The sequence below is a fragment of the Colobus angolensis genome, unplaced genomic scaffold (genome assembly GCF_000951035.1).
Source record: "Colobus angolensis palliatus isolate OR3802 unplaced genomic scaffold, Cang.pa_1.0 Scaffold4, whole genome shotgun sequence".
In the NCBI taxonomy this organism is placed as follows: Eukaryota; Metazoa; Chordata; class Mammalia; order Primates; family Cercopithecidae; genus Colobus; species Colobus angolensis.
The window spans coordinates 15,519,164-15,545,132 of NW_012117376.1; the positions used below are offsets into that span (position 1 = coordinate 15,519,164).

General features: G+C 49.6%; 3 protein-coding genes and 1 pseudogene across 7 annotated transcripts in view; 2 read left to right on the top strand and 2 right to left on the bottom strand.

The window, feature by feature from the left end:
- Positions 1-484: 484 nt before the first annotated feature.
- On the top strand, positions 485-6,274 carry AUNIP (aurora kinase A and ninein interacting protein). The gene is made up of 3 exons (XM_011955622.1): positions 485-623; positions 2,170-2,976; positions 6,164-6,274. Exons 1-3 carry the CDS (start codon positions 509-511, stop codon positions 6,211-6,213), a joined length of 972 nt encoding a protein of 323 aa, XP_011811012.1. The 5' UTR covers positions 485-508; the 3' UTR covers positions 6,214-6,274.
- Positions 5,376-18,336, bottom strand: MTFR1L (mitochondrial fission regulator 1-like). Of its 4 annotated transcripts, none has more exons than XM_011955621.1 (7): positions 18,209-18,336; positions 15,564-15,673; positions 14,942-15,046; positions 12,265-12,374; positions 11,848-12,059; positions 8,499-8,711; positions 5,376-6,401 (listed from the first exon to the last, which is right to left on the bottom strand). In XM_011955621.1, exons 2-6 carry the CDS (start codon positions 15,576-15,578, stop codon positions 8,545-8,547), a joined length of 609 nt encoding a protein of 202 aa, XP_011811011.1. In that variant the 5' UTR covers positions 15,579-15,673; positions 18,209-18,336; the 3' UTR covers positions 5,376-6,401; positions 8,499-8,544. The 4 variants fall into 4 exon arrangements, with proteins under 4 accessions (XP_011811011.1, XP_011811008.1, XP_011811010.1 ...); XM_011955618.1 differs by having other exon boundaries at positions 8,499-8,820; XM_011955620.1 differs by lacking the exon at positions 18,209-18,336 and adding an exon at positions 17,824-18,045 and having other exon boundaries at positions 8,499-8,820.
- Positions 15,937-19,556, top strand: LOC105521464 (annotated as a pseudogene). Its single transcript, XR_001003272.1, has 4 exons — positions 15,937-17,986; positions 18,048-18,138; positions 18,329-18,481; positions 19,490-19,556. The product of XR_001003272.1 is annotated as an uncharacterized LOC105521464 (transcript).
- Positions 19,557-20,015: 459 nt separating this feature from the next.
- SEPN1 (selenoprotein N, 1) overlaps positions 20,016-25,969 on the bottom strand; it is an 18,843-nt gene continuing 12,889 nt past the window's right edge. The window contains 4 exon segments of the mRNA XM_011955617.1: positions 20,016-22,702; positions 24,052-24,153; positions 24,238-24,350; positions 25,469-25,574. Of these exon segments, the coding sequence (XP_011811007.1) occupies positions 22,532-22,702; positions 24,052-24,153; positions 24,238-24,350; positions 25,469-25,574 (492 nt within the window). The 3' untranslated portion in view covers positions 20,016-22,531.

The window sequence follows — 25,969 nt, forward strand, 5'->3', positions numbered from 1 at the left end:
TGACCTCGTGATCCGCCTGTCTCGGCCTCCCAAAGTGCTGGGATTACAGGCTTGAGCCACCGCGCCCGGCCAGGACTGATTCTTGAGCCATGCTCTTCACCACCACTATGTGACTACTTAAAAACTACTGAAAATGCATCAACTGCTGCTGATGTAGAATCATTAATTATCCTTAAATATAAAAGAGCATCATCTCTGCCATCCTGTTAACAAATCCTGTTTGTTTAGTCAGCCTGACTGATTTCCATGGGGAAGCAGAAAGATTGGGCTATCATTGGACTATGTGATTCCTGAGAAAAAGACCGTTAGGATGGCTGGAAATGGAAGATGATATCCAGCACCAACTACCTTGAGAATAGGCTATAAGTGGAGTACAGAGGGTCTAGTGTGTTTCTCAGAGGATCACTGGTATGTACTGAATCTCTACTGTCTGTCTTTTAATATTAATAGGCTCATTATTCTTTTTTCTCTCTTTTCTCAGACACATTTAATCAAACCAGGCACCAAAATGCTAACACTCCTTCCTGGAGAAAGAAAGGCTAGTATTTATTTTACTCAAAGAAGAGCTCCATCTACAGGCATTCACCAGAGAAGCATTGCTTCCTTCTTCACCTTGCAGCCAGGTATGGTGACCCATATGGGAATACTTCATTATCCAGAGCAAAAAAGGACTGTGTTCATTTGTCCATGTTAGAACATTTATGAGAAATGGTGAAACCAGTGCATTATGTTAAACTTAGCCTATTAGAAGAGGTTATAAAACATAAGAAGTCGTTGCCTTTTGAAAAGCAATATATGTGTGCTTCTACAAACATACTTTTCTGGTTCTGTTTTGCTCAACTTAAATATTTGTATTCGCTGACAGAGCAGTCAGGAAAGGTGTACTTGGGAGTTGGAGGTGCACTGGGGAGTTGCCCTGCCAGTAGCTAGGAGGTATATCTCTTGGGTTGGCCACAATGTCTAAGGTTAATTGATAATTGATATTTTTGTGTGAAGTTTCTCAAATTAGTGCAAGGTTCAAAGATGCTTGTTCTTAGAAAGCCTCACATAAAGTTGGTTTGTCTCATCCTTTGGCAGTTCTTTGCTTCCAGGTCCCTGTTCAGGGGAGCAGCTGACTCAGAGCAGGCTGGGTCTTAAGCAGCAGGGTTCCTGCTACTTGGAGGGTGTTGGGAAGAGTGCTCTAATGCTGGGTGTGATTCTCAGGATTGCTTTGCCTAAACCTTCAAAATGCCCTCTCCCTCCTCCAAACAAAAAAACTTATACTCTTTTGTTTTTTGTAAGGGCAGATTTAAATTTAAAAAAAAAAAAAAATTAACAAAAAAAACTTTTTCCACTTATAAATTCTGGTGTATTTTATAATCTATATTGAATTCTAAGGAAAAGTTGAGAATTCTCACAAAACCTAGTTTCTGCAGTATAATTCTTACTGGAGTTATTCTGCTTTGTTTTTATAATTAGATCTTGATATAATTTGAGCCAAGTTGGGAATTCCATGTCCTCCATCCTTATCTTAAGGCAGAAGAGATTGCACTCTATGCCTGATAAAATTAACAGGCTGGACACTAGTAGTTGTTTCACTATTCTACGTACTGACTGACTTAGCATCCTAATTGTGTCTTCACTCCCTTTCCAATGAAATGCCTGGGGAGTGGAGGACCCACATTTTTCACACTGTCACCAGGTTTCTCAGAGTTGGATGGTTAATGTCATCTTTAAGACCTTACAAAACTTTTATGTGTTTAGCATGTTTCTTTAAGGATAATGTCCAGGAATGTATATTTGGCCAGGATCATCATTTAGTAAAAACCACATTAAATAAAAAACAAAAGCAAAACTGATGTGCCCTGTGTTAAACAAACCTACAAATGAAAACTCAGCTGGTAAAGTAGGCTGTGGTCTGACTGTATGTGATGTTTGACTTTATTAGGTAGGTGATGGGAAGTATCCGTGTATTTGAGTAGGGAATATAAGATCTGATGTTTTAGAGTTCATTCATGAGAGACTGGCAAGATTGAAAACAGGAAGATTGGCTACAAAGTTATGTGAAGAGGCTAAGACTCCTGCACTAGGTAGTAAGAGTAGCTGATACTGATTTCAGGAAAAGTCAACTGAATCCTGCTTAGGGCAGTTTTTCTGCAGAATAATATTTGTTCATTCCTGTTTTATTAGGAAAGACAAATGGTAGTGACCAGAAGAGTGTTTCATCTCATACAGAAAGTCAGCTCAACAAAGAGTCCAAGAAAAATGCGACCCAGCTAGACCATTTGATCCCAGGCTTAGCACATGATTGCATGGCATCCCCTTTAGCCACTTCAACCACTGTAGACATCCAGGAAGCTGGACTCTCTCCTCAGTCCCTCCAGACTTCTGGCCACCACAGAACTGAGCTATCTTTGCTCCAGTCTGATACTCTAGACTGTGCTGGAGAGAGTAATACCCCATTGGCTTTTTCCTTCACCGAGGACTTGGAAAGTTCTTGTTTGCTAGACCAAAAGGAAGAAAAAGAGGATTCTGCCAGGAAATGGGAATGGCTTCATGGGTCTAAGAAGAACTATCAGAGTATGGAGAAACACACCAAACTACCTGGGGACAAATGCTATCAGCCCTTAGGCAAGACTAAATTGGAAAGAAAGATGTCTGCCAAAGAAAACAGGCAGGCCCCTGTCCTCCTTCAAACATACAGGGAATCCTGGAATGGAGAAAACATAGAATCAGTGAAACAAAGCTCTTGTCCGGTTTCTTTGTTTTCCTGGGACAATGAAAACAATGACAAGGACTCCTGGAGTCAGCTTTTCACTGAAGATTCTCAAGGTCAGCGGGTCATTGCCCACAACACTAGAGCTCCTTTTCAAGATGTAACGAATAACTGGAATTGTGACTTAGGGCCGTTTCCTGACAGTTCCTGGGCTCAGTGCCAGGAGGATAGGCCAACTCAAAATCTGAAGCCTGATTTGCTCTTTACCCAGGACTCTGAAGGTAATCAAGTTATCAGGCACCAATTCTAAATGTTTTGAAGCTTTGTTCCTAAAAGTACCTTGAAATGACAGAGATGTAGGAAAATATAGTTGTGGGTGGAGAGACGAGTGAGTTTGTTTAGGTGGGAAGGTGGCATGGGATGGAGTTATCATTACTGAGCATCTTCCCTATGTAAATAAAGGGCAGTACCATTGTTAAGACACTGGGTTTGGCATCATGGCTTTCCCTCAGGAAGATGGTGGCTGGTAAATTCCCTGAACAAGTCTATGATGAACACTGAGGCAGCACGGTGGGTATTTCTCTCTCCATGAAAGCGCCTTTTACTTAGCCTGCACAGAGCCCTCCAGATGTCTGACTGGGACCTTGCTTATGGATGTGTAGGTTTTTTTTTTTTTTTTTTTTTTTTTTTTTTCAGATGGAGTCTCACTCTGTTGCCAGGCTGAAGTGCAGTGGTGCGATCTCAGCTCACTGCAACCTCTGCCTCCTGGATTCAAGCGATTCTCCTGCCTTAGCCTCCCGAGTAGTGGGACTACAGGTGCATGCCACCAAGCCCAGCTAATTTTTTTTTGCTATTTTTAGTAGAGACGAGGTTTCACCGTGTTAGCCACAATGGTCTCCATCTCCTGACCTCGTGATCTGCCCGCCTCGGCCTCCCAAAGTTCTGGGATTACAGTGTAAGCCACCGTGCCTGGCCAGATGTGTGAGCTTTTAATCTCTGGCTGATCTTAACCCACTTCGACCTAAGCTTGGGATGATTACTCTTGACCCTTTTTTTGAGTGATTAGCAAATCTCCCCACAACCCAGGTGTGGGCAGAAGAGAGGCAGAATGGTGCTAGTTTCTTATTTTATTTTTGTGGTAACTGTACAGCACTTTAAAGTTATATACTCGGCCGGGCGCGGTGGCTCAAGCCTGTAATCCCAGCACTTTGGGAGGCCGAGACGGGCGGATCACGAGGTCAGGAGATCGAGACCATCCTGGCTAACACGGTGAAACCCCATCTCTACTAAAAAATGCAAAAAAACTAGCCGGGCGAGGTGGCGGGCGCGTGTAGTCCCAGCTACTCGGGAGGCTGAGGCAGGAGAATGGTGTAAACCTGGGAGGCGGAGCTTGCAGTGAGCCGAGATCCGGCCACTGCACTCCAGCCTGGGTGACAGAGCGAGACTCCGTCTCAAAAAAAAAAAAGAAAAAAAAAAATAAAGTTATATACTCTATGTTTAAATATCCCCCTTAAAAAGCCTGAGCTCTATAACAATCAGGATGTGACTGTTACCCTTTTCCCACAAGATAGGAGGGAATCTTTGTAAAACTATGAATCCAAATAAATGTTTATAAAGTGGCTCTTGTGATAATTGGTAATTAAACCATTATCAATTTTATTTTTGAAAATGCAACTGTAATAGTATATGCTGTCATTGCCCTGAGTCTGATCTGAACCAGAGTCTAGTTTGACCTGTCTTCTACCCAAGGCATTATCCTTTGTTGTTGATATGGTACCTAAGAGGCTTAAACAATCTCTAGGGGACAAACTTGCAGGTTATAAGATAGAACTGCTCTTTTTTTTTAACTTAAATTTTAGTTTTTTGAGACATGGTCTTGCTGTGTTGCCCAGGCTGGAGTGCAGTGGCATGAACACAGTTCACTGCAGCCTGGACCTCCTGGGCACAAGTGATTTTCCCACCTCAGCCTCCTGAGTAGCTGAGACTACAGGCACATGCCACCATGCCCAGCTAATTTTTAAAATATTTTGTAGAGATGAGGTCTTGCTTTGTTGCCCAGGCTGATCTTGAACTCCCAAAGTGCTGTGATTAGAGGTGTGAGCCACTGTGCCTGGCCTAATTTAAATGTTAAATTCTACTTTTGTGTTCTATGTCATCTCTCTGGTCATTTTCCTGGAAGACCTGCTTTTTTAAGAATGTATGGGGCTTAGTGCGGTGGCTCATGTCTGTAATCTCAATGCTCTGGGAGGCTGAGGTGGGAGGTTTCCTTGAGACCAGGAGTTCAAGACCAGCCTGGGCAACATACAAGACCCCATCTCTACAAAAAAATTAAAATATTTCCTGGGTGTGGTGGTGCATACCTGTAGTCCCAGCTACTCAGGAGGTTAAGGTGGGAGGCTCGCTTGAGCCCAGGAGTTTGGAGGCTGCAGTTAGCTAATGATCCCACCACTGCACTCCAGCCTGGGCATTACAGAGCTAGATACTGTTTCTAAAAAAAAGAAAAAGAGTATAGGGCAAAATCTCTACAGAAAGGGGGAAGAAACCCCCTAGAAGGGCAGGACCTTATAAGGAAAGAGGAGAAGCCAGTAGCCTGTTTAAGTTCATATACTTTAAAATGAACAGTAATCCTATCCCCTAAAGGATACTGGGTAATCACAACTCAAGAGATGGACACAGCAAATGCATTCTCTCTCCAAGTCCTCCCTTTAATGTCAGGTAGTACTTCAACCCAAACACACACAGTATACATACCATAGAGAAAGGGACCTGAGGGCATCTGAGTCATGCATGGTGTGGTAGGTACAAACCTTGGCCCAACCCAAAGGAGCAGTCAAGGGCCTGGAAGAAAGATGGTATGCTCTTTCCCCCTCCTCCTTTCTCTTTCCTACCGGGCTTAAAGTCCGTGAAAGAGAAAGTTTTTAATCAGTGGAACTGATAAGGCCTCAGGGCCATGGAGGGTAGATTTGGTTGTTCAGTAATATAAAATGTGTTTAAGAAAAAAAACAGCCCAGGCTTCCCAGCAGTAGCCCATGTGTTGGCTGGTTCAGCAGCCTGACCTCTACATCTAGACAAGGAAATGAGAAGGATGATTGCTGGGCATTGGTGTACGTTTATGATGCAGCAGCATAAGATTTTCCATGCCCTGTGAACATGTATACAAACATTTATAGCCCCTTCCCCTCAGCCCTGCTCTGCTGCAAGGAAGCTGCTGAGAGTGAGTGACAGCTGGGCACAAAGTGTCTTGTGAGACCAGTTATAGGGTCTAATGCAGTGAAGTCAGTCAGTCATTTCGGACCTGTTTTCACACGGGCAAGGAAAAACCAGAAACAATTTCTCTCTTACCCTTTAAACAGAGATACTTCGTTCTACACGATTACCTGAAACAAATGTCTCAGGTCAAATCACAAGCCTTAGCTTCTGCTAGGGTTTGAAGTCTGGGAAACATATAATCCAGCTCTTCTCTTTCAGTCCAAGCTCTAGCTTGTCAGCAAGACTGTTGCAGAAGATTTCTCCTTTAGAGGCAGAAACATCTGTGGTGAGGAAGGCAGCTATTGAAGGTATTCCAGGAGCATGAGACTGAGTTTGCAGAGCTGAGGGTTGTCAGTTTCCTTTTTTACTGATATCTTCTTCCTTTAGAGCAAACTTCCTTCGTAGGACCTCAGAGATAAGCACAGCAGGGTCTTCCTCCTTCAGTGAACTCCGGTTCCTAGAGACACAATAATAGCTTGAGTACTTACTCTTTCCTGGGTAGTGTTGTATATATTTGAATACATTATCTCATGGAATCCTCACAACAATCTTACGAGGTAGGTGCTATTACAATTCCCTTTCACAGATAAGGAAATTGAAGCACAGAAAGGTTATACAAGTTGCCCAAGGTCACTAGTCACTGAGCAAGTAAGCGGTGAATCCAGAGTTCAAAACCAAACTAGCTGGTTCCAGATCTCTTCTCTTAACTAGAATGCTTTACTATTTCCTGAAATAGCTATAAAGTGTGGGCAAAGTAAAGGACCATCAATCGGTTAGAGTTGGCCGCTGGTGGCTAAGCTTCTGCTTCTGCCTTCTGGCCCTGTTTTCTTAGTAGCATTTCCCCAGAGGGTCAGCAGGGGAAGTGACTGATGACTCCTGGCTATTCTGACCCTTAATAGTTCTGGGGAAAAGGTGTGCTTGGGATTTCCTACTTCCTGGTCTCCCCTTCAGGGGAGATGATTTTTTATGAGAACCAGAATTAGAGCAAAACTTTCACACAAGAAACGCATGGGAACAGAACCAACTCCAGACTGAAGTAGGCCCAAGTTATCTGATACATCATGTAAGAGGATCCTAGATACCTGGAAAATAGTTGCTTGAAATCCTAGTGAACTTATATACATTCATCCTCAAGAAGGTGTTTTACTGGGGAGTAAGCTAAATATAAGAGCCAAGACTGATTATTCAACCTTCAAAGCAACAAGACGGACTGCGTTTGGTTGGTGACATATCTGAACCTTTGCTGACTGGGGTACTTTCCCATTCTTATTCACTGACCCAGCTCCTTCTGATCCGAAGACACAAGTGGGAGGAGGGGGCTGGCAATAAGGGTCTTGAATCTAATTTGGTCCAAAAGGCAAGTAAGAGAAAGTTTGAGAGTCAACCTAAAAAAACATTGTGTTCAAAAGAAAACAGCTCAGAGAAGACCAAAAACAGCAGCAACTGAATTTAGGAACGTGGAAGACCAAAGAGATATGGGTGAGTATGACCAACCTGACTAGGGCCAGTGAAGGAAGGTTAAGAGTGACTTCCCTAAATGGGTCAACTGCCAGGAGGCAATGAGGGAGTCACTTAGCCTGGTCTACTTTTCAGAGGGAAATGGATCCCAGGAGACAAAAAGGGATCCAGGGCAAGTAACTTTCCCTTTAACGGGAACTTAACATCAACTCAGGAGAAGACCTCACTTCCCTGTCCCCAAAAACAGTTTTTCATCTGCATTAACAGAGCTGCACAAGCTGGGCGCTGGCCATCAAGCTCTGGCTCTCAAATGCCCAGGAACCTACATTCAAACCAAGCTCCTCTGGTGAGTCCTGTGCAGCTGCTGAAACCACAACCCACAACTGGAGAAACACTATGTAATGGGGTGACTCCCTGAGGCTTCTTTGCCAGATAAAGTTTTTCAAGGTAGGTATTCCCCAAAGTCCCTCATACTCCATCGGAAAAACCTAGAGCTCCACTCCTTGGGGTTCTACTTTATTAAGTTAAAGGTGTATTTTTAACAAATCCGAGCCATTCTGATGGGCAGCTAGGTTTCGGAACTACTGGCGAGTCTCAAAAGCCTTGTTCTCAAATCACTGAATATGCAGGGTTGGTTTGCACAATGGACCACTGTATTTTAAAGTAGAAATCTCCAACTTTATGAAATTCTCCTCCCACCAAAAAAGCCTACCAATTTGAGATAAGAAAACATAACAAAACATGTCATGCAACCCCTCACTTTGAAGGGTGGGGCATGAAGACATTGTTACTAGCAGTATGAGAACTGAAGTGGTAAAGCCACCTGAGGACAGAAGTTGGATTAGATGAGCCATCTTGTAAAAATCCCTACTAGCCTCATATTTGGTTGGGGAGACCTAACCCAATAAATGTAAAGTGTTTTGCTCTTTCCCCAAACTGGGGCCCCAGGCACTGGCAAGCAGGTAGTCAGCAAGCTTTATGAATGACATAACATACGGTACTACTACGAACTTACTATGTAAGGATGTTGCAATAGATCATTGGCCATGGGCAACTCAGAGTAAATAGATACTAGAGCTCCTCATCAGATACTTACAGATCTTGGCTCTGTTTCATTCGGTGAAAGTCCTTCAGGATACCCATCATGTCTGCAAAGCTGCTGGCCTTGGACAAAGAGATGCAGTCATCCTCTTCAGACGAACTGCAGATAGCTTTGTGTTCTGGTTTGCAACATTCAGGGCTGGCAGAACAAAGCAGGGGGACTGATGGAAGCTCAGGGACCTCCACCTCTGTCTCCTCGGTGATGTCACTAATGACAAAGGAAGTTGTAGAGTGGAATGAGGATCCAAAACAAGGTAAGGGAGAAGAGACATTTGAACTTCCTGGAGATAAGAAATCTGGCGTTAATGAAGCCGAAGCTGAAAGAGAAAACAACAGGCATGGATGGACATTGGGGCTAGAACACAGTAGGAATATCTTCTCCCCACAGCCCTGCCTACTGAACATTCATTTCCTGGGCTGACACCATGACAGTGCCAGGATGGTATCTGTAGCCACTGGAGGGTCATTCCACTATGCCTCTCACTCAGGGGCTCAGAAAGCTATAGAAGCACTGGGCTTTTCCAGTGTTCCAGGAGGGCAGGAAAACCCAGCCCATAAAGGCCTTGGCATTTAAAACTCCCACTCCACAATAGGCTGTGGAGTGATAGCCCTGTCATAGGCCAAAGCAGCAGTGATAGCTAAGGCCTGAATTTGTCCTTTTCTCTAACTAGGCTAGTGCTTTTGACTATGCTCCTTTGAATCTTGCTATCTGTGAACTAGAAGACATGTTCCGAGCAAAACGAGAATGGTGACCTCCCAACCTTCCCAAATTTCAGTGGAGAGAATTTCCTTAATTTCTACATTTCTAAAAATACTTTGAAAACACTAAATACACTAAAAACTATGTTTCTAAAAAACATGTTACTTCAGTTTGTCTCTTGGATGACAAAAAAGTAGCCAAGAAATATAAATGGAGTTTCAGTGCAATGCTTCATAAAACTTCCATGTGAAGAAATTAAATACATGAAGATTTCAAAGAATACCATGATTTTCATGTGTCCTACCAACTGATAAATTTTAGAGCTATGACTCTGAGTCAATGCAGAGTGAAAAAATGAGGATGGGAGGAATATGAAGATAAGCCCTGAGCATCTTGGGAGAGATCCACCTGTTGGTTGTCCATGCCTCTGGTCAAGGCAGGCTTCCCATCCATTTCCAGTGGTTCTGCCTTAACTGTAGACAGAAAGCTGGAGGGGTGGGTTACAGGGCTTGTTTGCATAATGGACCTTTTTTTTTTTTTTTTTTTTGAGACAGTCTCACTCTGTTGCCCATGCTGGAGTGCAGTGGTGCAACTTAAGCTCACTGCAAGCTCCACCTCTGCCTCTGCCTCCGCCTCCCAGGTTCAAATGAGTCTTGTGCCTCAGTCTCCCAAGTAGCTGGGATTACAGGCACACGCTACCACGCCCGGCTAATTTTTGTATTTTTTGTAGAGACAGGGTTTCACCATGTTGGCCAGGCTGGTCTCAAACTCCTGACCTCACGTGATCCATCCGCCTCAGCCTTCCAAAGTGTTGGGATTACAGGCGTGAGCCACAGTGCCCGGCCACTGTATTTTTAAGGCCAAAATCTCCAACTTTATGAAATTCTCCTTCCACCAAAAAAGTCCACTAATTTGAGATAAGAAACCATAACATAATGTCATGCAACTCGCCACTTTGAAGGGTGGGGCATGGGGACAATGTCACTAGCAGTATGAGAACTGAAGTGGTAAAGCCACTTGTGATCCCTGGTAGAAACGACAAGGCGAGGGAAGATAAGTGCTTAAAAAGGGTAAGTCTCAGTGGTGGTGGGGGATATGTTTACTTGTATTGAAAAGGAAAGCAGGGTGCGGTGGCTAATGGCTGTAATCCTAGCGTTTTGGGAGGCTGAGGCAGGCAGACTGCTTGAGCTCAGGAGTTTGACACCAGCCTGGGCAATGGCGAAACCATATCTCCACTAAAAATACAAAAAATTAGCTGAGCATGGTAGTGTGCGCCTATAATCCCAGCTACGCGGGAGGCAGAGGCACGAGAATTGCTTGAACTTGGGAGGTGGAGGTTCCAGTGAGCCAAGACTATGCCACCACACTCCAACCTGGGTGACAGAGTGAGACTGTTTGAAAAACAAAAAGAAAAGGAAAGCCAGCGGGCATGGTGGCTCATGCCTGTAATCTTAGCACTTCAGAAGGCCGAGCTGGGTGGATTACTTGAGGCCAGGAGTTCGAGACCAGCCTGACTAATATGGCAAAACCCCGTCTCTACTAAAAATACAAAAATCAGCCAGGCGTGGTGGTGCACACCTGTATAATTCCAGCTATTCAGAAGGCTGAGGCATGAGAATCGCTTGAGCCTGGGAGGCAGAGGTTGCAGTGAGCCAAGATTGTGCCACTGCACTCCAGCCTGGGCAACAGAGCAAGACCCAGGATCCTGTCTCCAAAAAAAGGAAAGCTGGCCAGGCTCGGTGGCTCATGCCTATAATCCCAGCACTTTGAGAGACTGAGGCAGGTGGGTCATCTGAGGTCAGGAATACAAGACCAGCCTGGCCAACATGGTGAAACTCTGTCTCTACTAAAAATATAAAAATTATGGCTGGGCACGGTGGCTCACGCCTGTAATTCCAGCACTTTGGGAGGCCAAGGCGGGTGGATCACGAGGTCAGGAGATCGAGACCATCCCGGCTAACATGGTGAAACCCTGTCTCTACTAAAGATACAAAAAAATTAGCTGGGCATGGTGGCGGGCGCCTGTAGTCGCAGCTACTCAGGAGGCTGAGGCAGGAGAATGGCGTGAACCCAGGAGGTGGAGCTTGCAGTGAGCTGAGATCGTGCCACTACACTCCAGCCTGGGCGACAGAGCAAGACTCCGCCTCAAAAAAAAAAAAAAAAAAAATTAGCCAGGCCTGGTGGCCCATCCCTGTAGTCCCAGCTACTCAGGAGGCTGAGGCAGGAGAATCGCTTGCACCCTGGGAGACAGAGGTTGCAGTGAGCCAAGATTGTGCCACTGCACTCCAGCCTGGGCGACAGAGCAAGACTGAGGGAGAAAAAAAAAAGCTACTGTGGGCTTATGTAAGATGTGATCTTAAAGACACTTGGAAGAGGGTGTCAGTTTTGGGGCTAAGGGAGGGACTCTGCCTGAGGTCACAGGTTAAGTGAAGATTTTGTTCCTAACCAAACCATTCAGCCCAAAATGGCTGGTAGAAACCATCTAAGAGGCACTATAGGCTAGCCAGGTTTCAAGATAACTCCAGGGCCCGGAACCTAAGTACCTCCAAACCAAGGACTACCATTTTCTTTACCCCTATCCTGCCCAAGAGCCAGGGGAAAGGAACAGCCTGTTATGTTCTGGCCCTGGCAAAGGGGCTCCTACCTGCATCAGCTGCCACTATCTTTGCAATCTGGCTGCGCAAGTGGCTCAGCTCATCCTGCAGCTCAGTGGTGCGGCTTAGGGCTGGCAGGGCTGGCTTCTTCAGGGCCAGAAGCCTCTCCTCGGACCCACGCAGGTTGGGAACGGAGGCATTGCGCTGCATGACAATCAGAGGGCTGGGTTTCCAGGTGTGCCTCAGGGGGCGCGTATCACTCCTGGACCAGGGAAAACCAAGTAGGTCAGTTAGAAATGGCAGGCCACTGTGCTCCTGAAGTTCCTTCCCCCACTCCTATAAGAGTAGCACAGTAAGGTTTTGCTCCTCTCTGAGCCCCCACAGTTCTCATTCCTGTCTCCTTGCTGCCTGCCACCTCTTCTGGGAAGTTCTCCATTCCTTAGCAGACCAGCTACTGCCTCAACTACCTGACCCGGGCATATGTCTCCTCTTCATCTGCAGCAATCCAGGCGATGTCAGCCAGGGTAGGGACTGGGGGCACATCTCTCAAACACAGGTCAGAGATGTTGGGCAGGGTCTATGGAGAAGCAAAATTCATCAACATTTACAGACGCCATGATAAGCCAATCAGAAACTGCAGAATACACAGGAGGGGTAACTAATCTGGCACTGGGAGTCAGGAAGGCTTCCTAGAGGGGGCAGAAGAAGGTTCCTGGTCGAAAACATTGAATAGAGGCCAGATGATAGTCAGGCATGGTGGCTCACACCTGTAATCCCAGCATTTGGGAGGCCGAGGCAGGCAGAATGCTTGAGACCAAGAGTTTGAGATCAGTCTGGGCAACATGGCAAAACCCTGCTCTACCAAAAAGAAAAATACAAAAATTATCTGGGTATGGTGGTATATGCCTGTAGTCCCAGCTATTCAGGAGGCTGAGGTGGGAGGATGGCTTGAACCTGGCAGGCAGAGGTTGCAGTGAGCCGAGACTGCGCCACTGCACTCTAGCCTGGACAACAGAGCCAGACTCTGTCTCAAAATAAAAACAAAAAGAGGCCAGATGCATGAGAGTCCATGGGATTACAAACAGTTCTGTGTCTTCAGTGGGACAGGCCTGAGTCACCTTTTAATAGAGATGGCTACTGTCTAAAACCACTGTGCCCTCTGGTGAAAATACAAGTACAAGGTCATCAACAACCTGTTACAGCAATAGGAAATTTTTCCTGACTAGCTCTTTATAATCCTGTATAGCTAATTGAGATCGACATTGTCACAGCAATGGTGTTTTAAACAAACCCGATAATTTGAATATATTTAGATTTAAATAAAAAGAAATTAATTATACAAAAGGAACCATAATAGGATTTCTTAAAATAGCTCAACCCAAATGAGCAACAACCTAGAGATGTTGAGTAAAGTGAAAAATTAGGATTCAATCATGTTGACTGTGATTACAACAAAGTAAAAAACATCTATCTAGAAAAAGAGAGGACTACACTAAGACATTAATAGTTACTGTATTATTACTGTGTAATTATAGGTAATTTATTTTCCTTTTACTTTTCATAATTTTAATATTTTCATGTGCTTAAATTTTCAAAATAAATTGGTAAGTCCCTTAATATTTAAAGTAATTTAATAATAGTAATAAATGCATATCTACATACAAGTAAAATTCAGCTGTTTCTGCTACAAATTATTTGGTATGGTGGATGGATCCAGGATTGATAGCTCCTGCATTCAGATAGGAAACCTGGGACTCACAGGAGTGAAGTGATACTCCAAGGTCACACAGAGAAGAACTTCCACTGACCCAGGAACTAGTGCTAAAACAGGCCATTCGGGGGAAGCCTCCATTTGTTTTCCTGATTAGCGCTGAATGCTCCTTTGCTCTTGGCAATTAAATGAGTAAACACAAAGTACTCAGCACAGTGCCTGACACATAGTATGTGCTCAGTAAATGTTATCTAGCATTACTAATACTACTCACATATATTCCTGCTCTGTGAGAGCCTGTGCCCTTGACCGTCTCTGCCAGCATTTGGCCAAAGGGTACAGCCAACTGTGGGGGCAGCCTCCATGGAGTGAGCCACGCTCCCTAGCTGTCTCCCTTTTTTTTTCTGATGCTTCTGAGGCAGTTAGGACCAGTTCCTGCCCAGGACCTTTAGGGAATTCTGGATAGCTGGCAATCTGAATACTGGGACAGCTTTTCCTGCCCCCCACCCCTGCAACACATATACTTCCAACTCCATTCCTGACCTAATACCAACCCTGACACCTCGTCTAATTCCAGATCCAATTCCTACAGACTCTGCTGCTTAGCGTCTTTTATACAGATTTGGCTCCTTCGTTTCTGTTTCTACCTGGGCCACATCCTTTTATGCACATATTTCTATCTCCTCTGTGTGGGTAGAAAGCAGAAGTATTTATTCTGTGTCCCAGCTCCCCAAATGCACAGAACTGAACCATATAGTTTGGGGCTGGTGCTTAACCATTAGTTCCTAGAGGGAGGCAGCTGGGAGTAATAAATGCTACTTCGCTTTCTACTACAGAAGGGGTCTCAAGAAACCTGGGCCAGGCAGGAATCTCTGCTGCAGAGTGGGTGCTAAAGGATCCCTAGACACAGAGGTAAGACCGAAGTACCCCAGTAAAGGATGCCCAGATTGGCCAAAAAGAGCAGGCTGAGGAATTATGGCCTCAGAGAAACACTAAAAATAGTGGAGCTGGGCATGGTGGCTCGTGCCTGTAATCCCAGCTACATGGGAGGCTGAGGCAGGAGGACTGCTTGAGCCCAGGAGTTTAAGACTTAGCCTGGGCAACATAGGGAGACCTCATCTAAAAAATTAATAAAATAAATAAAAATACTGGCGACATGGCCAATTCTTAGGGCTGGTGAAGAAAAGCAGAGTTCAACTCAAAAATCACAACACTCACTGTCCCATGTGGAGACCTGTCAGGTTCCTTGTGGTCTCAGGTTTGTATGCACTCAGGAAGGCACAGTGACCAGGACCTATTCTAAGCATTTAACAAATATTTCATAACAGAATGAAAAGTGACCAGGAAACAACCTACTTGGGCAGTACCAAGGGGTTTGGGGCACAGAAGCAGCACTCTGAGCCTCTACCCTCCTGCCCTTCCAACATACTCACCTCGAAGGACGCCCGGGGACACGGCTTCAAGGGTAGGTTGGTCCCAATTCTTCTTACTACACTTCGAGCAGCCCCATGCGGCTTGTTTTGCCAGATTGGTATGGTCTGGAGCAAAGAAAGAGAGACAGTCACAACCTCAGAGACTGAATCCAACTACCGTCCCTGTCCTCTCCTCTCTAGCAGGGAGACTGAATTCCACAAACCTAGGGACAGGGCACACTCTAGGGGCAAGTCAACTCTCAATTATAGTGAGGGCAGGTTCCCCAGTTGCCAGCCTACATACACCCTGGCCAGCCACCCAAGGGAATACCTGTTGCTGCTAAGGCAGTCAATGTTGGGAGGGTCAGTGAAGGGAAGAGGAAGTAGCTAAGTGTAGAGATTATCCAGGCTTTCCTTCCAGCCCTCTGTACAGAAAGGCAGACATACACTGACTCCTGAAGTGCCCCAGGATCATAGTTGGTTCTTCTTAGGGAGAGGGAGTGAAATGGTGGCCTTGCTCCAATTCCAGGCCTCTGGAGAAAGGAGTGCTCAACTGGAGAGTCTCAGAACCTTATACTGTACCCCAGCAGGCCCAGCACCCAACCTTCCCCCACCGTACCCCTGCCGTGGGAATGCCCCTTACCACACTGGCTTCCATTCCCGACACGTGAACCAGCTCCTGCACTTGAAGGACAAGGCAGCCACAGGGCAGCTCCGGGAGGTGGGAGGCGTGACTCCTTCATATCAGGCCATCTGGAGGAGCACCAGATTTCCCTCTTGTGAAACAACCCCCCACAGCGGGGATTCAATGGTCACACAAGCCCCACAAAACCGGGCCCTGCAGAACCATGACTAACACCAAGACTTCTCTGAAGATGCAAATAGAACCCTTGAGGTAGCTAGAAAGCTCATCGAGCCAAGTTATAGGTACTATCCAAGACCAGGATTCATTCTTGAAGATGAGATGTAAAAGCACTGCTGGGCCCTTGCAAGGGGAGAGATCAGAGAAAATAGGAGAACAAACACCAGCTCATGCCAATCTCAGTCTCCCGAGCTATAGAGGAAAAGAGCCAAAAAAGTTTATCCTGGCTCAGCCACCTTCTGGCTTTGTAGCTACAGGCAAGTTATTTAACTTTGCTGAACACTGGTTTTTCCATCTGGAAAAAGGGGACAGGAAAAGCTGCCACTGGAGGCTACCTTAAGGGTCAGTGAGTGAAATGGGGTTGAGTGCTTAATGAATTGTTAAAACATGACACAGATGGGTGAGGTGACATCTGACTGCTCTTCATAGCAGTTCTTGCCTGGTGAGCAGATGCAGTGTGCTCATTCATTCACTTGTTCATCAAACACCAACAGTACCCACTTGTGCCAGGCCTTGTGCTGGGCACTGTAGGCGCTATGGGGGGAGTTAGACACAGTCATGCTCTCGAGGAACTCGCTGTCCAGCAGAGTGATAGGACATGAATACGTACTTCTAGCAAAGGCTGAATATCACTAGGCAGGTGGCCAGATGAGGTCACAGCTCTGGCCCTAGTGCCCTGTAGTGATTTTCCAGGGAGTAGGAAATGAAGACAAAACAGCAAGAGCACAGGTCCAGCGCAGGAGGGTGAAGGATGTGGAAAGAGGAGCAGAGCATAATAAAGCTACTAAAGTAGGGGTCAAGTCATGAGGTCCGGGTGAGAAGTCACTGGGGAGCCCTGGACAGGCTCTGAACGGGGGACAGACTAGACTGACAAAGCAGCTCTTTCTGGAGACCTCCCGTGGAGGGTCCCCTCTTCTACCCGTAGGAGAGGAGGGGTCACTCACTTTACGATACACATGGGGAAAGGAAGTTGGAGAGGGGAAGGCACTTGTCTAAGGTTACTCAGTGGTCATGCCAGTGGAAAGCACCCAAAGCCTGGTCTAGGTCCTGCAACCTCCTGCCTGGGCTCCATCTTCTCGGCTCAGTTCAAGCCTTTATTATCAGAGTCCCTCTGTGTGCCAGGCTCTGTGCTGAATGTCCGTGTCGGCCGCGAATTGCACTAACAGTGCTTACTGCCACTTTCTCTCCGACCTTACCTCCAAAGACCCAGCTGGGCCTAACCCTCACACACAGCCAGAGGAATCCTTCCCAAACACACTGTTAATCACATCGCTCTTCGCTCTTCCGTTTAAAACTGGCTTACTAAAGCCAACACAGGATAAAATCCACAATCAGTCCCAAACCCATCTTTCTCTGCCCTCTCTAGACCACACTCACCGAGTACCAAGGCCTGCACATTTCGCAGCCAGCCCTCCTGCTCTCCCCTTGCCCTCCAGTCACACTGGTCCTCAACCCCCAACACTGGGCCCACCTCTGAGCCCTGCATCAAACACCAGCACCCCTTCACCGAGCTCATTCTTCTTCATTCCTCAGAGCTCAGCTCAAGCATCACCTTCCTTCCCTGCGACAGGGTCAGGTCCTTTCCTGTGCGCTCCGCAGCACCCTGCCTGTCCCTCGAAGTCCTCGCGAGAGGAACTAGATAACTGTGATCCCCGCGCACAGCACGGTATCTGCCTAGGACACAGTGAGCGCTTCAACGCGCTGAACTAACTAAACGAATGAAGGAGAACACCAACTCAGCTGTCACCCCGCCCCCAAGTCTCACTGGCTAGAAGATCTTCCCCCGTACTCTGGCAGCACCGGTGGGTCTTGTCACCGAGGCTGCCGTTGCTGTCTATTGACAGGCGTCCCCCTCAGGAGACCGGGAGCTCCTCCAGCGCAGGGCCCCGCTCAGCACCCCTGGTCCCGGGGGACCCCACGGAGGCCGCCGCGCTCAGTCAAACTTTGCCGCGCGTAGCAGCGCCCGGAGACCCGCGTGGACCCTCTCCCTGCGGGGACAGGTCAGGGCGCGGCGCCCCTCCCCCGCGGCAGCCGCCCCGACCTGGGCCAAGGTCGGCCAAGTCCTCGCCGCCTGCCCAGCGGCCCTTGGACCCACAGGCCCTGGACCCGAGTGCGCGGAAGCCTCCGAGCCGCGGCCAGGTCTCAGAATGCGCGGCGGGACAGCCCGGCCCGTTAAGCAGCGAAGCCGAGACTAGAAGTCTCAGGTCTAGCTTGGTCACTGTTTGCTGGGGGACTCCGACGAGCAACTACCCTTCGGGGACTCAGTTTCCCCCAGGCTAAGTGAAACGGACACCAGCGGCTCCCGCGAGAACTCGCGCGGGAACAGGAGCCGCGAGCTCCGCACAGCGCCTGGCACGTAGACCCAGTCTACTAATGGGCTGGAAGGCCGCGCTCCCGTCTCCACGCCGCCCTAGAACCTTTCTCACCTCAGTCTCGGGCTCCGGGACTCTCTCACCTCACGGCCCCTCCTTCCACCGTGGGCCGCCCAGCCTCTACCGCCCTCACTTCCGCTGACCCGCCCCCCGGAAGCGATCGATCCTCCGCAGCTGCGCACCGAGCCGCACCTCCGCGCACCGTCAGGAGGCGGGTCCAGCCGGGTGGCAAGGGGAGGGCGGCCCTCGAGTGGGCGGGGCGCTGACGGGCGTTAGCTCAGATCCCGCGGAGCACACTCCCCTCTGTCGAGACCGTGTCCCCGCGGGGTCTGTGTCCCCGGGAGGAGTTGGCTGCGTTTGGAGATCCCTGAGCCTGATATTCGTCGCGTCTCCCTGCTTGTTACTCTCCACGTTTAGCCCCATACGACTTCTGGAAGCCGAGGGATGTGTCGCTCGTCCCCTAAAATATGCTCCTACCCCTAGGGCAAACTTCAGAATCCTCACCCTGACCCCCTTTCCAGTTCATGGTTCCCAGGCAAGCCCCTCTGCAAAGCCTCTTTTCAGCAAGAATGGGCAGAATGGGCCTCTTTCTCCTCTGACTCCTGCCCTCCAGCACTTTGGCAGCTTTCTTCTATTTTAGTCTCTGTCTCTCTGTCTCTGTCTCTCTCACTCTCTCTCCTCTCTCTCTCACACACACACGGTATATTCAGTGAGTTTGCTCATTAGATGGGTACTTGATGCACAAGACCCCAGAGGCACTGTGGGAAGAGCCACATTCTTTCCAGGCTCACTAACCCACTCCCTCTTTGTCCTCCAGCCCTCCCTGTCCTGGTCCGTGGCATGCAGTTCCTGGGTCACATTTCCTCCTCTGCTTTCAGCACAGCCTCAGGCTGTGCCTGGCTCCCAGGCTGGAGTGCCTTGGTCCCAAAGCCTGCAATCCCCTCTCAGAGACAGAGTTGGTTTCATGGGTGGCCAGCCCATGCAGTCACAAAGGGCCCCATGCTCAGAACCCTGTACCTGGTTTAGTACTCTGCTGTTGCCGTCTCGAAATGATTAATTTTCTGATTAATTTTCTAACAGGTGGTCTTGTGTTTTCATTTTGCACTGGGCTCTGCAAAATTATGTAACTGGTCCTGGCAAGAGACCTCAGAGGTTATCCACCCTATCTCCACCATATCTCAAATGCTGAAGACTTGACTCCCAGGTCCAGCCCTCTTTCCAGGACTGCACATTGTGTTTTAATCATTACTTTCCCCTCTTGTGCGATGGCGGATCATGCAAGTTCACGCTGGCTGTCTGTCCTGGGTGTAGATGCTGATTTGCTGTCCCACTCAGATCCCCTTGCAGGAAGAATGGAGCCCCCTACCTGGGAATTGCCTTCACCTCCCAAGCCAATGACTGATACAAGGCCCAAAAAGCCAGTTCAACTCTGCAGTGTGGTTTATGCCTCACAGCTCTTCCACTGTAGGTCAGGCCAAGGCTGGACTGAGACTGGTCCTGCTCAGCATTTTTCCTTTTCCTCTTCTGCTTCCCTCCTTCTTTTACAGGTTTTTCTGGAAGTACACTCCCCACCCCACCAAAAAAAAAAAAAAAAAAAAAAAATCACTTCATGCCTGTCTCAGGCTCCGCTTCTAAGACAACTTCCAGATCTTTCTCAACAGAGAGCACCAGATTCTCAAAACAGTAATTCCTACCACTTGTTCTATCACAAACTTATTTTGGGCAAGTCACTCAAGCCCTCGATAGGTAAGATAGTCCCTGAAAGCATTCCAGCCAAGTCCACCCCAAGAGGGAGCCACCGTTTGGAAGGACAGAGCTGAACATGCCACTCAAAGGAAAAGCACTTAAAACCACTCTAGTCAGTTTTCACTAATTTATTACAGGGCATGCTGGGGACAGGGGAGGGAAGTGGCAGAGGAGTGACAGGAGGGCAGCCAGGGGCCCTCTCCCACCCTGAGCCTCAAGGCCTGGTGGGGGACAGGAACTACAGAGGCATCAGATGAGGCCTCAGAAAGCCCAGGCCACCAGCATTTTCCACGGGAGCAGGCTGGCTCAATGTGGAATTGACTCTCCCAGAGCAGTGGGAGAAGGGTTCGCATGGGCTCCCCTGCCCTCCCACCAGTGCCTGACAGGATGGGGGAGGCGCAGAGAACATCAGGCGCCCTCCCTCCCAGTAAGGGGCATGGGGGATGGGGGCACTTCCTCTCAGGACACAGGGCACCTGGCTGAGCTGGCTGGCTCATGCCTGGCCTGGAGGTCAGAGGGGAGTGAGACACTCTGGTTTAAAAGGCCTTCCTTTCCATTTTGGGGGAAACAGGCAGGGAGGCGATGGTGCTGTGCCAAAAAACACCCCCAAATCCAGATGCAGGCTTTGGAGCCACATGTGGGTTTGAATCTGAACTCTACCTGGCTGAGTGACCCTGGGCAAGTCACTTCACCTCCCTGAGACTCAAGTTTCATCAAGATGGGAACAATGAGCATCTGCCTCACAAGCTTGTCGTGAGGATTAAGTGAGAAATTGCATGTAACATTAGCAATGATTGGATAATACAAAATTAAGAACAAGGTTGGGCGTGTGGCTCATGCCTGTAATCCCAGCAATTTGGGAGGCTGAGGCGGGTGGATCACCTGAGTTTAGGAGTTCCAGACCAGCCTGACCAATATGGTGAAACCCCATCTCTACTAAAAATACAAAAATTAGCTGGGTGTGGTGGCATGCACCTGTAATCCCAGCTACTCGGGAGGCTGAGGCAGAATTGCTTGAACCGGGGCGGGGTGGGGGGGTTGCAGCGAGCCAAGATCACGCCATAGCACTCCAGCCTGAGTGACAGAGCAAGACTCCATCTCAAAACAATACAAAACAAAATTGAGAACAATACTGGCTGGGGAAGGCTCAGTGAACACGCCCAAGGCAAGCGGGGTAACTCGGCGAATAGAAGGCCCAGGAGCGGCTGCAGAGATGTCTGCCTTCCTTCTTCCGCTGCCAGGTTTAAGAGTGAGCCCCGGGTGGGGTGAGGGGGTGGGGAGAGAACTGGGGGCTGGGGAGGGGGCAGCCTGACTTCAAGGTCTTCATGAAAGAGTGCGGGTGCGCCCGTGGGCCTGCGTGGAGAGGATGGGACAGTGCTGGGGGGTCGTGGGTCCTCTGAGGACTGTTTTTTAAAAAGCTGAAGAGGAGAAGGAAGAGGGGACTATTTCTTCCTATAGGTGCAGCTGCAAAGACATCAAGCTGGACCCATCGAGGATTTCGGATTCAGCCATCATGGGGCTGCTGCCGGGGAAGCCACTGCCCCTCCTTTCTCCTCAGCACTGGGGTTATAAAAATATACCTACAAACTATGAGAAAGTTTGTATAAAAACACTTTTCTGCACATATAAAAAGAAAGACTGGCCGTGGTCAGTGGCTCAGGACGTGGACCAAAATCCCAAGAGTGGCCAAGGGGAGTCCGTGGTGCCCCAGTGGTAGAAGAGCTAGCCTGGGGCACCCCTGGTTGCCGGGACAGCGCCGGCTCTGGAGAAGGCTGTGGTCTTTGGCCGGGCTGTGCTTCTGTGGATGCGAGGTCTGAGGGGCAGGAGGGGCGGCAGAAGCGCTGGCTCCCGCAGTCCTGCGGAGACCCTGTGCTAAGGTAGGTGGTGGGAGTGCTTTGGCTCTAGGCCTCGGGAACCCCCTTAGTGCGCCCCATTGCTAAAGGCAGAAGCCCCTTCACAGTAAACTTCCCCAGACATCTGGTCAGTGGCGTGGCCAGGGAAGCCGCAGGGGGTCCAGTCTGACTTCCACTTCGATGGAGGGTTCTGCCCAGAGGCTCCGAAGACTGGCTCCTACTGAGACCGACCCCAGCTGGGGACATCAGGCGCAGGAGGGCAGCCCCGGGTACGGCCAGGAACGAAGGCTCTAGGTAAACAGGAGAGCCGCCTTGGAAGCCTGGCCCCTCCTGGCTGGGGCTTCTTGATGTTTCCTGTGGGAAGGGCTGAAAGCACGGAGAGGGTGGTGGCCCTGTCTTCCTAGCCTGCTCCTCCTTCCATTCTTCACCCAACAAGGGCCTAGACTGTGCGGCTCACTGGAAAAGGTCCAGAGAGTTCACCCAGGCCCTGATCTGGGGGTGCCAAGCAGCTTTCCAGAGCCAAATGGGTAGGGAGAGCGGAGAGTGACAGTCAGAGCTAGAGGTTCCTCTGCCCAGCCAGCCCAGGCACCCCTTGTCTACCCGCCACCATGGAGCCAAGGCTGTGGTGGCCACCCTCAGTGGAGCTTGTACCCCCCCAAGGCAGCCTAGGAGTGGGGTGGGAGTGGGCGGCATCTGCAGTCTGAAATGGGCTGAGGGACACTCTGGCTCTGGGGTGCGGGGGCCTGTGCATCAGATCCCGTCCGGCCCCACAGGCACTCTAGGGCTGGAGGAGGGGCAGGCCACGCCGGAGTCCCTCCTTCAGGAACTGCATGTAGGTGGCCGTGGATGGGTCTTCAAAGGTGGATGAGAAGCTGAAGAGATTGCTCTCGACTTCCTCGGGCTTCATGGAGGTGATGTCCAAGAAGTAGTTGGCATTGATGTGGTGGACCTGGGAGAAGGGCTGGGTGAGGAGAGTGGGACGGAGGGGGGCCCCCAGGCTTCTGTGCCCTCTGCTCTATGGGGAGAAGCAGAGACGCTCTCAGGCCTTGACTGTCCTTGTCTGAGGTGGATGGTGGGCAGGCAGTGCTGCCGGAAGCCCTCGCCAGCACCCGACACCACCTCATCACCCTGTGTCTGATGAGGGGGCACCTCCCTGCCTTGCCTACCAGGTGAAAACCCAACACTTTCCAACATCACCTCTTCACTAGCCGTCCGCCTGCGCCCCCCGAAATGACCGCTCTCCTCTGTTCCTGTGGCCCCAGACTCCATCCTGAACTCTGTGCTCACTTCTCTCACTGGGGCCTCACACACCACGGGCCTCTCCTTTGGCCTCTCGCTCCAGAGAGTGAGCTCTTTCAGCACAGGGCCATGTCTTCGTCTTTGTGCCTGGCACAGAGTAGGTGCCCAGCAGATGAACAGACGAATGAATCAGCAGTCAACCAACATTCATATGAGTGGGAGGCCTGGTTCTCCCAAGCAGGCCCAGCCTCATCCAGTTCCCCAACACCATCTCATCACCCTGTGCCTGGGACAGCAGATGCCTTCTGCCTGGTTCCCTTTCCTTTGCACCGAGCCCTCACTGGACACCTTGCCCGTGCCAGCCCCTGCTCCTGACCTGCTCCCGTCCTAAGATCCTGAGGAAGCTGGCCCCCTCCTACAGTCCTGGGTCCCACACTAACCATGCCTTGGGACTTAAAGTATAAGGGGTCGCTTTGATCAGAAGAGCTGGAGATCTGAGGCTCAAGGGCAGGCCTTGGTTCAAAGCCAGCTGCACTTAATTAACTGCAACATTTGTCCAATCTGAACCTTTCTGGGCCTCTTTCCTTGTTTATAAAATGGGCATTCATGATCATCCGTCTCCCAAAGCTGCTGTGAGGCCCCCGTGAGAAGACTTGCTGAGTGCTAAGGGCCCTGAGGGAGAGGTGGGGTCTTGAACCTTGGCTCAGGGCCCTCTCCTGGTCTCCTCTGTCACAAGGTCTGGCTACTCCCTCCCCTTCCATCCCAGGACTGGCTGCCATGGTCCAAGGCCAGCCTTCTCTTCCAGGACGTGTTTCCAGCAAGGCGCTGACTCTGCCTCGGGACTAGGCTCGCTGCTGCACAGCCCCCGATGACCAACACCTGCGTCACGATTCCTGTTTCTACATGGGGACAACAGAGGCTTAAACTGCGTAAGAGACCAGCTTGAGGCTTTGCAGCCAGGAAGTGGCAGGGCCAGACCCGAAACCGATGAAGCCTGCACATCCACGCCCCCTGCTGGTTGCTCCCTGGGCCCCGTGGGGTCTGGGTGGGGGTGCCTACCACGGTGCCATTGGGCAGGCAGATCATCATCTCCACTGGGAAGCTGTACTTCTCCAGGTGCAGGCCAGCCAGCTTCTGATGGGACGGGTTCTCCTGGTTGTTCTGTGGGGACAGTTGCATACTCCTGATGCCGCGGCCCCCACCACTGTTCGGGAGGCTCCTGTTCCTGCCCACCTGCCGGCTCACCTGCAGCTCCTCCAGCTCCTTCACCAGGGACCAGGTGCTGATGAAGCTCTCGTTAAGCAGGGTGAGGATGGGCGAACTTTCCAGGACAGTCTCCCGGAGAGTCCGCCCTGAACCTGTTCAGGAAGAGGAAAAAGCTGGAAGACAGAAGTGTGAGGCGCCCCCACATCTTGCTGGGGTGCAATCTTGCTTTGGGGAGACCTCACGGGCTGCAGAACAGTCTCTGCACCCAGGTGAAATAACATTCAAAGAGCCGGAGGCAGAGTAGGTACTGAATAAATGGTAGTTGGAATTAACATCCATAGTACACCCGCATCCTGGGCTGAGATTAGGGTTAGGGGTTCTACCTGGCCCCGGGGACTTGCAGACAGTGACAGCTTCTTAAATCCAATGAACGTTCTATGTCCCAGGGCCTTTGCACAGGCTGTTCCTCTACCTGGAACACTCCATCTGATCACTTGACAAACTCCTACTCATCCTTCAGAGTCTCAGCGGAAATATCACTGTCTTCACAAAGCCTTCCCTGACCCCCAGCTATACACTCTGGTGCCACTCTGGACTGTCCCCTGTAGAACACTCACCGTGCTTGTACTGATTCATTCGGTGTCTGCCTTTGCACTGTGTCTCCCCCTTTGAGGGCAGGGACCCCTTCTGACTTCCTCCCTGTGGGACGCCAGCACCCAGTCCACTGCTACACTGATGGCCGACAGGGTGAGGGCGGGGCACTGTTTCATTCATCTTTGTGCCCACTGCCAGACACCCAAAGAACGTTGCATCTAGGAGGCCTCTGGTGAATTTTCTGAATAAATTAACGCAAGACCAGCCTCTGGCCTGATTTTCCCTCTTACATGTATGTAAGTGTAAATACACTTAGACTTCACAGTGTATGCGGCACTTCCACCCCCATGTCCACAGCTCTGAGAGGTAAGTCTATTATCCCTTCTCACTATTGAGAAAACGGAGGCTCGGGGAGGGGAAGACACTTGGTCAAGGTCACCAAGCTGACAATGGCTGAGTTTGAACCCAGTCTGCCAGGGCCCTTTCTTCAGCATCTGGTAGCTCCCACTGGGCTCAGCACAGAAACTCCCAGGCCCTCACCCCACGCCCCTACCCTGGGCAGTCCCTGGGGCCCTCCTGACTCAACGGGAGAGTCCCATTGGTCTCAGAGGCTCCGGTCCCCAACAAGGTGTGGACTTTTCCCACTGCTCCCCTTAGATTCAGCCGGGCCCCTCACCTCAGCAGGACTGGTCGTCCAGGGCCCCCCACAGCAGGATCGAGTGCACCAGCTTGTTCTCAGCCTTGGCTCGGTCGAAGGCCTCAGTGAACGGCAAGTAGGAGACCTGGGGCCACGCCGAGACAGAGCGAAGCCATCGTCAAAGCAGCCAGGGTCCCACTCGGGCTGTGAGTCTGTAGTGTGTGCAAGTGTGTGTGTGTGTGTGTGTGTACATGTGAGTTTGTGTGTAGGCATATATATTTGTGTGTGTACATGTTTGTGTATATGTACATGTGTATGTGTATGTTATGTATATATGTGTGTATATATTTGTGTGTATACATGTGAGTTTGTGTGTAGGCAAATATATTTGTGTGTACACGTTTGTGTATATGTACATTTGTATGTGTATATATATGTTTGTGTATGTATGTATGTGTGTATATGTGTGTGTGTATGTATGTTAGTGTGTTTGTGTGTGTGTGTGAAGGGGGTGCTGCTGAGCCAGGGGATGGATGTCTC